General features: G+C 40.7%; 1 protein-coding gene across 1 annotated transcript in view; it reads left to right on the plus strand.

Moving 5' to 3' along the window:
* Positions 1-4,647: 4,647 nt before the first annotated feature.
* Positions 4,648-12,916, plus strand: part of WRN (WRN RecQ like helicase) — a 100,443-nt gene continuing 92,174 nt past the window's right edge. Inside the window, exons 1-5 of the mRNA XM_075262230.1 lie at positions 4,648-4,662; positions 5,753-5,868; positions 8,482-8,627; positions 11,657-11,805; positions 12,295-12,444. Of these exons, the coding sequence (XP_075118331.1) occupies positions 4,648-4,662; positions 5,753-5,868; positions 8,482-8,627; positions 11,657-11,805; positions 12,295-12,444 (576 nt within the window). The remainder of the gene's footprint in view (positions 4,663-5,752; positions 5,869-8,481; positions 8,628-11,656; positions 11,806-12,294; positions 12,445-12,916) is intronic.

Consider the following 12,916-nt stretch of genomic DNA (forward strand, 5'->3'; position numbering starts at 1 on the left):
GATCTGCTGGAGCGTTTTTGCAACGTGGGGCCCTGGCCTAAATGAGCCAGCTCCTGCTTTATAACAGAGGTTGGGGGACAGCTTGAATCCCTGACCACTTTCTCCCTGGTAAAGATCACCAATATCTGGCAGCAGAGTTCAGCTCTGGCCCCCTGGTCATTGGCTGCTTACTTTTCAATATATCAGCATAAAGCGTACCTCTTATGTCTCTAACAATTATTATTTATTTATATATATAACACCATTAATTCCATGGTGCTTTACATTTGGGGGTTACATGCAATACACAGAATATACAGGTAGATATAATACTAACAATGACCGACTGGCACAGTGGAGTAGAGGACCCTGCCCGCGAGGGCTTACAATCTATGAACCGTTTTTGCAACGTGGTGCCCTGGCCGAAATGAGCCAGCTCCTGCTTTATAACTGGGGTTAGGGGACAGCTTGAATCCCTGATTACTTTCTCCCTGGTAAAGATCACACATATCTGGCAGCAGAGTTCAGCTCTGGCCCCCTGGTCATTGGCTGCTTACTTTTCAATATAGCAGCATAAAGCGTACCTCTTATGTCTCTAACTATTATTATTATTATTTATTTATATAGCACCATTAATTCCATGGTGCTTTACATTTGGGAGTTGCATACAATTTGGGGGTTACATGCAATACACAGAATATACAGGTAGATATAATACTAACAATGACCGACTGGCACAGTGGGGTAGAGAGCCCTGCCCGCGAGGGCTTACAACAGTCCACCAGTAATCATTAGTCATTCTTTAGTTGAGGCATTTACTGTCCTGTTAAGTTTTTGTTTTTTTAATATAGATTGTGAGCCCCATTTAGGAATCACAATGTACTTTTTTTTCCTCCTATCAGTATGTCTTTGTAGAATGGGAGGAAATCCACGCAAACACGGGGAGAACATACAAACTCCTTGCAGATGTTGTTCCTTGCGAGATTCAAACCCAGGACTCCAGCGCAGCAAGGCTGCCGTGCTAACCACTGAACCACTGTGTTGTCCCACTGTCCTGTTAAGTTGATAGGACCTACTGGGCCCCTGAGAAAAACAGTGATGAGCCTCTTATTTCCCAATATCACCATACAGAGCATCTCTCATGAATTTCTAACACTCCACCAATAACTATTAGCAATGGAGTTTAGTAGCTTAGTCGTTTACCTGCACTCTAATAGACATTAGAAAGCTGATCATAAGGTGATAAAGCCCCCTCACCTACTGTATATCAATTCATTTTCATCCATGCCATTGTCACACTACATGAAACTAAGACTAAAATGCAGTGGCCTATAAATAGGGGGCGTGGCAATGGATCACAACAACAGCAATGTGAATGTAGCTCTAGTTTAAATTTTTAGTTTTATATCGAAGACGAAAAGGCCCAAGTTACTTTATTGGCATTTATCAACTTTCTATTCTTTTTGATATTGGTTAGACTATTGCAACTGATTTTGCTCTTCATCCCATGAACAAAGGTAAACTTTATGGAATGGGGACAACTAAAACTAATTGATTGCTCAAAAATGCCATTAAAATAAAAGTCAAAAACGACGGACCATAAAAATGTAGAAACAAAAGCCAGTATGAAGTGCTGCTTTTAGAAAGTTTCCAGGCCACCAATAGGAGTTCTCAGCTATTTTAATGTTTTAGGCTGGGACCACATGGGACGGAATCACCCACTATGGGGAAAAATCGCAACTTTTTACAGTACAGGCAAAGTGGATGGGATTCCAGCGAATCTCATGCCCACTTTGCAGTAAAAACCGCCGTGTAGCCACGCCGCGGTTTTGGAAATCGCAGAATGTCAAGTATACCTACGGAAACATCGGCAGTTTCCCAGTAGGTATAATTGTAACAGAAAATCCATGGAGGAAAACTCTGCGAACTTTCTGTTTAAAGCGTTGCAGGAAGAGCCGCTATGCGTTACCGCCGTGGTTTTTCCCACATCCCTTTATTGCTGCGGGACGTCCCTTGGGGCCTTAGCTTCAAGGAGCATTTATACATACAAGTATGTCCGGCTCATTCACATGTTGTCACTGTGGGTTTGGAGTTGGAGCCAGAAAAAAAAATACTGACTCTTGCTCCCCAGTCATGCTAAAACTTGCTAGTTTTTTTAGGGTTCAGGGATATCTGAGTTAGTGTAGCTGTCATGGAGAATATTGAATTTTACATTTAAATTAAATCCCACTTCTTGCTACATATTTGTACTATATCATGTGAGATGTGTTTTTCAGTCTTTGGAAAGCTGGGTAGCATACCAGGTAATTCTGTAATAGCGACTGCTGAATATGGAGTATATAATAATAATAATAATATATAAAATGAATCATCCTCATTGCTCCAAAATCATTACAGAATGTGCCAGGTTTACATTTCAGAGTTCTGTCAAAGCTGGGTAGCATACCAGATAATGCAGGAATAGAGACTGATGAGTACTAATTATACGAAATACCATATATACTTATATACTATAAGCCGAGGCCCCTAATTTTACCACAAAAAACTGGGAAAACTTATTGACTCGAGTATAAGCCGAGGGGGGAAATGCAACAGCTACTGGAAATTTTCAAAGATTAAAATGGTCGGAGTTTTTGGGTGCTGGGAAAGGGGAGGGGGTGTTTTGTTTGTCTGTCTGCCCCTTCCCTGAGCTTGAGGACTGTTTTTTCTTTCCCCACTTGGAATTCAGCCTGGCTGACTATAGGGTATCTGCAGTGCTCCTATTAACCCCTTCCTGACGGAACAGGAGCACTGCAGATCCCCTATATTCAGACACAGGGATACCTAATGTGTTTCACAGTAATTTTCTACTTTTATTTTTTTTTTTTAAAATCTTCTTTTTTTTTTTGCACTACTTTATGGGAGATTCTATACATTAATATTGTGGCTGGTCATAGACCCCCCCCCCCCCCTTCCTAATTTTTTTTTTTTTTCGAGTATAAGCCGAGGGGGGCTTTTTCAGCGCAAAAACTGGGCTGAAAAATTCGGGTTATACTCGAGTATATACGGTAATTCCCCCTGCTTGCCAACCATGCCAAAGCATACGAGTTTCCTTTCAGCGTTTTGGAAAAACTTGGGTAAGCATAGCATGTGGAGCTGTGATGGGAAAAACTGAATACAACATTTATCTACATAAATCTGACTCCTTCCTACAAAACTTCACCTCTGTACATCTTACATCAATTAGAGACTTAAGAATATTCCAATACTGTGGGTATGTGGACCAAAACCACCACTAACCCTGATTACTTTATTTCTAAATTTTGCTGTATAAATATGTGAAACCTCCTTTTTTAGGGCTTTATGATTGCCTTATGGTTGCATGACTTAAATGGAAACGAAAATGTCAGGGGAACAGCGAAAACTTCCCGACTGGATGGCTAAACAAGATACACATTGTGCAAGCGAGGCTAACAAGGCAAGTCTCCTTCAGTAAATCAATATTATCTTGAGTTAGTGTGTACTGCACATGGAACCATAGTAGCATGTTTAGACCCTCTTTTAAATTTTCATCTGATAGTTGTTGACTATTGCATGAGGAATTGTCTGTGAAGAAAAAAAATCCAAAATAAAAGCTTATTCATCCTGTAGAGGGTTTTCCCTATCCACAGATTATTGGTTAAAGTTGTGGATTAGCGGAGTTCCAACTTTTGGGACTCCTACTGATTACAAGTGGTGTTTTGCTCATCTATCTGAATCCATCTTGTGGATAGGGGATAAGTTGCTATGGTGGGAAAACCCCTTTAGGCTAAGGTCTCACGTACCAGGCCGCAGCCAAAAAGCCTTGCAAGAAGCACTGCAACAGAAACGCATCACTTTTTTTCCCACCGTGCTTTTCACAGAAAATCCACAGTTATCCTCTGCAGATTTTCTGCTTCAATTAATTCAATACAAACATCACCGTTTCTGTAGATATAATTAACATGCTGCAATTTACAAAAACACAACGTATTTTGAAATCATGTCCGCTGCAGATATGTGGATGGGATTAGCCAGAATTCCATCCACTTAGCAGGTACTGTAAAACACAGCTGGTTTTCCTGCGGTGTTTGTGCCACGTGAGGGCCTGGGCTCAAGGCTAAAGCTCTACATTGCGGAAAAGCTTCCAGGTATGGATTAAGTAGAAGGTAGAAGTATAAAAGCTTCCTTTTATATTTCCCATTCCTTATGTAGCCATGCATGTGCTTGAATCAAAGAAACACAGCAAAATAAAAAAAGCATCTTTTTTGCAACATATTACCTTAGCATAAAGGAGTTTTCCAGGAAGTCTGTGCATGCTTACTTTCTCAGAGTTCTGTATTAGTTTTGACCCCTGGTCACATGACCAGAACCTGTACCTGTCCCCTGTGTCAATCCACATCCTTTCTCCTCCTATTTTTAAAGGTAGCTAATTACCAGTGCTGTGGGGGCTACCGTCTATAGTAAAGCCAGCTCCCATAGCATGGGTGGAAGCACCTGGGGTGTTGGATACTGCTTCTGATCAGATGATTTCATAGTTTTTTTTGTTTGTTTAGGTGTTAGTGATGGCTTTCTTTTAGCTTTTCTGTATGTAAATCCCATTTTTGAGGAGTACTGTTTATCACTCATGAAGTCAATGCCTCAGAGACTGCAAGCAGTTATAAAAGCCAGATGTGGTGCAACAAAGTACTAGTCATGTGCTGGAGTGTTATTTTGTTTGTCTCTTTTTCATGATTCCATAATTTTTTCCTCAGAATTGAGTGATTCCATAATTTATTCCCTGTGCTTGTTCTAAAAATCTAGCTGTTACTGGTTACCATAATTATTTTTCTGGATTTCTTTTAGTGTTTCTTAAAGCCAGAAAGTTGCTATATGAAATGCCTTTATTTTTTTTTTTTTTCATGGCTGTGATCTGCTTTTTTTTCTACAAAATTAAACAACTGAAGGAACATTCTCGGGGACTGGTGATTCCATATTTTTTGCCAGGGATTGTAGCAAATTTGTTTGTTTTTTTAATGAGATTGGTGCTTACTAGCCACTGATATTTGATAGAAACGTCTGAGCTATGTAGAGTTTAGACATTCATATTAAAGAGATTTTCCTTTCTAAAAATATTGATAACCATTTCTGAGAATACATTATCAATATCAAACAAGTGGAATCCGGCACCCCCATTGAACTACTGTTCTCTGCAGCTGATACACAGAGAATGGAGCAGCAATCCGACAGCTGTTATCTGTTTATTGTCCAGGCCCCAGTACTGCAGATCAACGACCATTCATTTGAATGATATGTAAGCTGAAGTGAATGTTTCATCAGTACACAGAAAACAATGGTTTCTGCCTCCTGCTCCATTCTTTGTGTATTGTTGTTGAGAACAGTTGTTTGATGGGGAAGGCAGGTGTTGGACCCTCACCCAATTAATATTAGTGACTAGAGATGAGTGAACACTATTCGAAACGGCCATTTCCAATAGCACGCACCCATAGGAATTAATGGAAGTGGCTGGCACGCAGACTTTGCCGGCGGCCGGCCGCTTAACCCCCCCTGTGTGCCGGCTACGTCCATTCATTCCTATGGGTGCGTGCTATTCGAAACGGCCGTTTCGAATAGTGTTCGCTCATCTCTATTAGTGACCTATCTTTAGAAGAGGTCATCCATATTTGTTGCCTGGAAAATCTCTTTAAAGTATGGTGTTGTACACCGATACAAATATTCTAGCTGGTGATGGTCAAGTGTCTTTCGGTTCCTAAACCGTAATTTGCTTTTTAATTAGAATTATCCCTGGAAGAAAAATATATTTGAAGATAATCTCCCGTTCCTGAAATTCACTGGCTCAATTGTCTATAGTTATGAAGCACAGGAATGTTCCTTCTTTTCGGAGTACATCAGGTGAGCTCTTTCATATAACACAATTTATGCTTCATATTAAATGGAATCATTAAGGGTGCGTGCACACTACGTAACGCCGGGCGTGTATGAGAGCCGTACACGCCGGCATTACAGCAGACTGCCGAACACTTCCCATTCACTTCAATGGGAGCGCTCGTAACAGCGGCGTTTACGAGCGCTCCCATTGAAGTGAATGGGAAGTGTTCGGCAGCCCTGCTGTAACGCCGGCGTGTACGGCTCTCATACACGCCCGGCGTTACGTAGTGTACATGCACCCTAAAGGAGTTTTCTCATCTCAGGATTTCAGCTGCCCTCCTGTCTCCTCTCCCCTCCACTTCTTGGTTTTCAGCTCAATCCAGAAGCGTTTTTGGTCCTTGTTCTAAACTGCACAGTCATATCTGATTTACATAAACAGGCACTGATTAAGAAACATTACTATCACTTACTGAGATTTGACAACTGTAAGAAATATACAGAAAGAGAGAAAATAATATAGATGGTTGGGTCCAATGGGTCCAGTCAGAGTGATAGCCTGTAACCTAAGCAACAAGCTGTAAACACTGAGGAGAAATATTTATCTGTATCTGACAATGTATCTGACGATAGATAAAGCAATGTGCGTTGGGTAAACACTTCTGTTAGCTTAAACTACAAGTCTGAATAAGTTATTGGAGATGGAAATAACCCTTTAACTCCCAGTTTGATCCCTTGTGAAATGAAGCATATGTAAATTGATAGATTCTCTTTAGGCCCATCTGCATTCGGTATTCCGTTCGGGGACCAGCAAACACATTCTCCACCTGACATGGCGTCTCCGGTGTGGGCAGGAAGTCAGTTGCTTCTTTCATTCCTATTGAGACTCTCATAGGAATAAATGGAAAGACTGACTTTCTGTGAAAACATGAGAAGCCATGTCATTTGGAGAGTGAGATTGTTGGTCATATGGTACAGCTACAGACCAGAAAAGAGTAGTTATCTCAAAAATACATCCACCATTAAGATTACCTTTACTACAATTTACAACATGTGCCTTTCTACCATGGCAGAAAATTAAAGGGGTATTCCCACGTTGCATACTCAGCAGTCTTCACTGCTGTAAAATTTTCTTTCTTCCTGGTTTCTTGCATCATTTGGTGGGTGGGGTTTCACATGCAACCTGCCGTTTAGCTCCACCCCCAAATTGTGTAGCTCCGCCCACTGCATAGCTTGATCCTATGGGGCGGCTGAAGGGCCTCTGATGTCATCAAAGGTCCTCAAACAACACTATATGCACAATATTGGACTATGAAGTACAGGCAGGAGCAACTCCATTCTGTGTTACATACAGAGACTGCCTGTCTCTGCCATAATGAACACAATTGAATTAGCTAGCCTGATAACTGGGAGAACAGAAGACAAGTTCAGAAATGAAAACAGCTCCTCTCTTCTATCTGAGAGCAGGAAGCTAGGTCACGTGGTGTAGACACAGGAATAATTAGAAACACAGGCTCGCTCCCTGCACTTAGCCCCTCCTCCCTCCCCCCTGAGAGCAGCAGATACATCACTTGACTTTTGAGCAGATAAGTCAGGGCTTTGGCCACAAAGAATTTAATAAAGTAAGATAGTGGACAAACAAAGCAGTTTTGCTGAAGCAGTGTATTTAGGAAGAGTCTTACATCCACATTAACAAGCAGTATAGATAGGATCCTTGTGATGGGACAACCCCTTTAAGAAATTTGCGAGAGTTCAACTTAGTGCATTACATTTTGTTCCGGTATCACATGCTCAATGAAATGAAGCTAATGAAATGAAGTTAAGTTTTCTGAAAAGTTAGTGACTATACACAATAGTCTTGATTTCTCAAGTTTTGGCCCTTTTTGTCATTTGCTGCATTTAAGACAGTTATAAATATATCATTCTACTTTATATACTTGTCCAATAGATCTGGAACTTCGCTGCTTGTTTACCACTATGTTTGTACGTCAGGATTTCATCACACCGCTGCATGTAGCACTTTTTCCCCTTTTATTCAGTGAGCATTATGACCGAACCCAACAAACGCTGTTGTTAGTCAACGCCGGTTGCAGATGTGGATAGAACCTGAATTACATAGACAGATTGAAGATCGGTGTGATAAAGAAAAGAAACCTCAAATTTACTCATTTTACAGCCCTAATCACATTTTGGAGGAATCCTATGTTGATGAATGTCCCAAAGTATACTTCCATTGAATGCTTCTGGTGTGTGCCGCTGTATACCCATACCGTTGGATACTTTCCCATAAGGTTTTATGGCAACCCCCCTCAAGCAAATCCTGTATTGGCCTCGAATATATGCCAAAAGGGCATTCTTTTGGCATACACAGGGTACATTGTGGCCTGTGGTAAAATACATTGGGAACTTTTGTTTATGCAGTTGCATTGAAATGTACAAGGTTTAACCACTTTTTATATGACATTCCTAATTGCAACAGAAAATTGTTTGGGACTCCATATTTGGCTCATTTTGCTTGCTGAAGAGCTTCTCAAATTGCCCAAAAGATAAAAACTATACTAGGGAAACCTCAGTATCTCATTTTTTGTTGGTTTATGTATCAGCACACATAATTTCTATTTTGTTTACTTCCTATTCTAGAGAGAATCTTTCTGAAGAAGCTGTGCTTGGATTTGACATCGAATGGCCTCCTGCTTATAAAAAGGGCAAAAATGGAAAGGTCTCCCTCATTCAAGTATGCACTTCAGAAGAGGAATGCTATTTATTCCAGGTTTCCTCAATGACAGGTCTGTTATATTTAAGTATTCTTAATATAATAGATCAGCATTCACCTTTAACCATAATTAATTCACCCCTTAAGGACCCGGCCATTTTTTGGTTTCGCATTTTCGTTTTTCCCTCCTCACATTTCAAGAGCCATAACTTTTTCATTTTTCAGTTCACAGAGTCACATGATAGCTTATTGTTTGCGGGACAAATTGTACTTTGTAATGGCATCATTCAATATGCTGTGCAATGTACTGGGAAGCTGGAAAAAAATTCAGAATGAGGTGCAATTGGAGAAAAAATGCATTTGCGCCATTTTCTTATGGGTTTAATTTTTACAGCGTTCACTGTTTGGTACAAATGACATGTTACCTGTGTTCTACGTGTCAGTACGAACGCGGTGATACCAAATTTATATAGTATTTGAAATGTTTTGATACTTTTAAAAAAATGATAAACTTTGCAAAATAGAAAAAAAATTTTGTGTCATCATGTTCTAACACCTGTAACTTTTTCATATTTCCATGTATGGAGCTGGTTGTGGTGTCTTTTTATGCGGGACAAGATGACGTTTCTATTGATACCATTTGGGGAAAGATCTGATGGTTTGATCACTTTTTATTCAATTTTTTATAGGAGGCAAAGTGTTGAAAAAAACGCTTTTTGGCGGTTTTTATTTTTTTTGCCGCTACGCCGTTCGCAGTACGGGATAAATGTTTTAATATTCTAATAGTTCAGGCATTTTGGAGCGCAGGGATACCTAATATGTTTATGTTTAATGTTCTTTAATTACTTTTATAGCTAATCTAGGGAAAGGGGGGTGATTTGAACTTTTATATATTTTTTATTTTTTTAATACTTTTAAAAACTTTTTTTTTTTCTTCTGTTACATTTATGATCAGACCCCTTAGGTACCGTGAAACCTAGGGGGTCTGATCGCTCATACTATTCACTGCAATACTACAGTACTGCAGTGAATAGCAGAATCGCAGCACTTCTATTAGACGATGCCTCTGGCATCGTCTAATAGATCTAGTGCAGAGACAAGCCTGGAAGCCTTCAATAGGCTTCCGGCTGTCATAGCAACCGATCACCGCCCTCATGTGACGTTCAGGAAGGCGGTGATCGGCGAAACATGGCGGCGCCCATGCCGCCGGCGCCGTTTACACACTGCGGTCACGTTTGACCGCAGTGTGTAAAGGGTTAACAGCAGCGATCGGCTCGGGCACCGACCGCTGCTGTTATTGGCAGGTCCTGGCTGTATGATACAGCCGGCATCTGCCGTGTATGGAGCTCGCTCAGCGTGTGAGCTCGCTCCATACATCCCCATGCGACCCATGACGTACAGTTACGTCAAGGGTCGCTAAGGGGTTAATGTTTTTAAAGGGCTTTTTCCAGACAAAAAAAAAAAAAGGACATTTAGTGTTATTAGTTGGTTAATAAGTGCATCCAAATACATTCAGCAGTGTTTTGAATGATTTTGGGGTTTCTCTGGGAATTCCTGGTCATCTTTTACATTTGTACATGGGTATCTTTCTATTCGGTTTTCCAACATCTACCATGATGTATTGTGCTTCACTCAGGGCTGACTCGCACTACCTCCCACTCTTATTCCCCCTTCCTCTCTCTCACATCCCCTCCCTGTTTCATTGGCTAGCTCACCCGCTACTAACCCTTCCCAACTAACTAACTCAAACCCCCCACCCCATCATACTTGCCTGTCTTCCTGTCTGGATCTTCTGGGCACGGGTCATCACTTTTTTTTTTCTTGACGCCGTGTACACAATAGAGCCGGAGTGCCAGCATACACTGTAATGAGCTCTATTGAACAGGCGTGGGTGGCCGGCAGATGTCAAGAAGAGGAGGAATCGGGCCATAGACTTGTACTGGGGTGGCTTTCCTCACAGCTCAGCATGAACTTAGTGCACTGTCAAAGTTTTCTAGCAGTATTTAAAACTACACATTCATGAGGACATGAAAGGTCCTCTTAATTGCTGTTTGGGTACAAAGGTGGGAATGTTTTTTTCGGCTTTCGGAGTGTAGACAGAACAGAGGAGTCCAATCTGTGGTTCGCGGGTTGAATGCTTCACACCACAACACCACACAAAATCAAAAACTTAGTTGGCTCTGCCAGTGAGACACCAAGAGAGCCGAGTGTGCATGCCGGCCGGCGGCCATTTTTGGGAGGCCGCTCTTGCTCTTGTAGTTCAATACAGGAGCGGCCTCCCAAAAATGGCTGCCGGCCGGCATGCGCACTCGGCTCTGCTGGTGTCTCACTGGCAGAGCCAACTGCACAGGCGTCGGAGGTGACTCAAAGGAAGACGATGAAAGAAGGGGAGGATCCAGCCGAAGATAGAGGCGTCGCTGGAGCGTGTTTTCGAGCAGCAGTGGGGATGCCCTCATTGCATTTTCAGCGCTGAGGCCCACACCCATTGCTGCAAGAGAACTAATTTGCATACCGTTAAAAAACAGTATTTCTAAGGAACGGCGCAGCAGAGACCACGCCTAAAGGTAAGAGACGAATAGCCTTTCTAAAGACTATTCCGACGTGTGATCGTCAAAAAATTCATTTCAATGGTAGAATCCCTGAATTTCTGATTGGGCGCCTTTTTGACACTATAATTGAATGGTATTTTGCATGAACCCCTTGGTACCTGTTCAGTATTATTATGGCATATGTTGCAAAGGAATCAAATTAGTAAAACATAAAAAACACAATATTTGTATCTCCTGAAATCATACTGACACCTAGTATAAAAGTAGTACTGATATATAATTTTTACCACACAGTGAGCGCCATTAGCATGAACTCCAACAGAAAATGTCAGAATCTCTGTTTTCTCAGTTTCCACTGCAATATTTTCCAGTATGTCATAGCATATATTTTATATATGATATAATAATATACAAATGTTGGCATAAAAAATACTGCTCGTCTGGCAAAAAAAGCCCTTGTTTAGCTATATAAATTGTAAAATGAAAAAAAGGAAGACATTGAAGTTAAAATGAAAGGATAAAAAATGACTAATTGAATTAATCTATTACACAGGTTTTCCAAAGGGTCTTAAAAGGCTGCTTGAAGACATTTCTATAAAAAAGGTTGGAGTTGGTATTGAAGGGGACCAATGGAAGTTAATGAGCGATTGTGATCTGAAGTTGAAAGGATTCATTGAACTTACTGATTTGGCAAACGAAAAGGTATTAAACGTTTTGTTTTTTTTTTCTAATACATGTATACCCTATTCCATGGAATGCTGACACTGCGTTTAAGTCTGCCATGTTCTTCAGACTACTGAGGTCTGAACTATTTCTCTCGAGTCCACCAAAAATATGTACAATCTGCTCAGCTGGGCTTGTTTATTTATCTTAATAGGGAGAGCAATCTAATCTTCTGCCAGACACCCCCAGTAGCTTATCCGCCTGAATGTGTAATTGTAATATGGAATCTGCCACCAAGAGGCCACTGAACTCCATAAGGTTTAAGTCTTTGTCCGTATAACAAACACAACCAGCGGCACCACTTTTAATGGAACATATTCATTGGAAGTATGCGGCAAATCTCAGCGGTAAAACTGCGCCTGTTTTAACCCACACATACTACTACTACTACTAGTGTACACTGTTTCTGATATTAATGTTGGGAGATGACTAAAAAAAAATAATGCCTCTTCTGTTTACTTTGTACAGCTTCACTGTAAGGAGAAGTGGAGTTTGAATGGTTTGGTCAAACATCTCTTCAACAAGCAACTTCTGAAAGATGATTCTGTACGTTGCAGTGACTGGGATCGACTTCCTTTAAGTGAGGACCAGAAAGTTTATGCTGCCTCAGATGCTTATGTGAGTTTGTTTAACTCTGATTTCCTTAATGTTTTTCAATACACTAGTAAATATATTAGTTATGACGTTAATTGTGTGTATATCTATATGTCATACACACTTTATCCATTTTCAGTCCTCATTTATAAAGTTGTTAGAATAAAAACTGAAAGTTAAATATTAGAGACACACTCTGACTTTTTTTTTTTTTAAATTGAAACAGGGCAAAGAGTAAATGCTTGGGGCATTTGTTTCTTTTGATAGAGCCTTTGACCTGCCAATTCACATGGAAGTGGGAAGTCCCTCTTTCTAGGCAAGTCTATAATAGCCTTAGATCCAGATCCTCATGGACTTGGGTAGAAAATGGGACATCTGGCTGCTGTGTAAATGTAAGTTTGCTGATCACATGACCAGATGAGGACCCGTTCAAAGGCACTCTTAAAAGAATATTCTTGGTGGGTTAACCGACCATGCTATAGACTACTCTATGCTT

Source organism: Leptodactylus fuscus, chromosome 1 (assembly GCF_031893055.1).
Source record: "Leptodactylus fuscus isolate aLepFus1 chromosome 1, aLepFus1.hap2, whole genome shotgun sequence".
Taxonomy (NCBI): domain Eukaryota; kingdom Metazoa; phylum Chordata; class Amphibia; order Anura; family Leptodactylidae; genus Leptodactylus; species Leptodactylus fuscus.